The sequence below is a fragment of the Mesitornis unicolor genome, unplaced genomic scaffold, assembly GCF_000695765.1.
Source record: "Mesitornis unicolor isolate BGI_N332 unplaced genomic scaffold, ASM69576v1 scaffold43116, whole genome shotgun sequence".
NCBI lineage: Eukaryota > Metazoa > Chordata > Aves > Mesitornithiformes > Mesitornithidae > Mesitornis > Mesitornis unicolor.
The window spans coordinates 1-1,460 of NW_010189703.1; the positions used below are offsets into that span (position 1 = coordinate 1).

The 1,460-nt window shown below is 61.1% G+C and overlaps 1 protein-coding gene across 1 annotated transcript; it reads right to left on the reverse strand.

Moving 5' to 3' along the window:
- Positions 1 to 627: 627 nt before the first annotated feature.
- LOC104541991 (U5 small nuclear ribonucleoprotein 200 kDa helicase-like) lies at positions 628 to 1,400 on the reverse strand (the record flags this gene model as incomplete). The annotated part of the gene is made up of 4 exons (XM_010186162.1): positions 628 to 771; positions 868 to 960; positions 1,045 to 1,126; positions 1,209 to 1,400. Coding segments are annotated over 4 exons (511 nt in total), but the record flags the coding sequence as incomplete, so codon positions are not given.
- Positions 1,401 to 1,460: the final 60 nt, after the last annotated feature.

Genomic DNA, 1,460 nt, shown 5'->3' on the forward strand with positions numbered 1-1,460 from the left:
ATCTGCTGAAACCGGGAGCGGTTTTGACCTTTTTCCGCCCCTCCGGACCCTTCTGGCACAGGGAAGGTGGTGACTGCGCTCCTCTGCCCCCCACATTGGGACTTTGGGGTCTTTGGGGGGGTGCACGTGGGATCCGTGTGGCTTTGGGAGCTGGGGCAGCTGCTCCCCCCTCGATAAATCCACGTTCAAAGCTTTTGCCTTGTCCCTGTGGTGTCACCTCCCAAAAACAGGGCCCAGGCGCTGCCCTGGGCGGACAGAGCTGATTTTAAGCCTCTTGGTGAAGCACAGCGCTCCCAAAACCAGCTCCCAAGCTACCCCTGCCTTAATTAGTTGTGTTAATGAACTTCTTTAAGGCCCACAGAGCTCCTCAGGGTAAAACCGGAGGCGATCGCGCTCCCTTTCCCCAAAGGTTTTGCCCCCCAAACCCAGCAGGCAGAGGGCGAGATGGGGCTCGAGGTTTATTCCAGCCACGCTCCTGTCTAAAAAAAACCACTGTACAACGCCTCAGCACCTCCAAAAAGGGACCAACCAAGGGGAAAACACATGGGAGCCAGGGAGCCACACGAAGGGAGGCGACACGGGCGATACCGGGGCGGGGAGGGGGTCGGTGGTGGTTTTGGGGGCCCATTAATCGGAGTCGCTGTCGCTCTCGGCCTCCTTGACGTCCACGCTGAATTTGTACTCCTGGTCACAGCCCATGTAGGCGTCGCTCATGAAATACAACGTGTAGTTGTGCGTCCCCGTCGCCGGCGCCACGAAATCCAGCTTGACCTGGGCCACGGAGGAAGGATGGGGTGTTCAACCCCTTGACACCCCCAAATTGTGCCCCGTTTGGGTGCTGGACACCCCCTTCCCTGTCCCGCTCACCTTGGCTTTCTGCTGCAGCGTCAGGCGCTTGATCGAGATGAGGCTGTTGGATTTGGAGTCGCCGATCACCACCCACCAGCCCTCCTCGCGTTTCTGCGGGGGTTGAGGAGTTAACGGGGTCGGGGACAGCACGGGACGGCGTCCCTCCCTGATTTCTGTCACCCCAATGTCACCTACCTGGGGGAAAAGGGGGGCGATGACGGGGCCTGTCACCTCCTCTTCGCGCTCCAGCTGCACCAGCACCACCACGGGCCCCCCGCTGCGTGGACAGAACCAGAACTGGGGGTTAGGGCGTCCCCCCAAAAACACCGGGGGGGTCGCGCCGCCCGTCCCCGCCTCACCTGCGGATGCTCTCCTTCTCCACCACCTCGTAGGACAGCTCGATGTTGGGGTAGCGGTTGCAGAAGCGGGCGACGTCGGCAATTTGGGCGTCCGACAGCTGCAGGAGGGCGTTGCGGTCCTCGTCCTCCATCTCCATGATGTCGAAAACGCTCTCCACCCCCTGCCAGGAGCAGATTTTCAGCCCAGGGCTCCTCAGCGGGTGAGGAGCCTCAAGTCCTCAATGGGCTGAGGGCAATGGTCTGAGCTTCAAC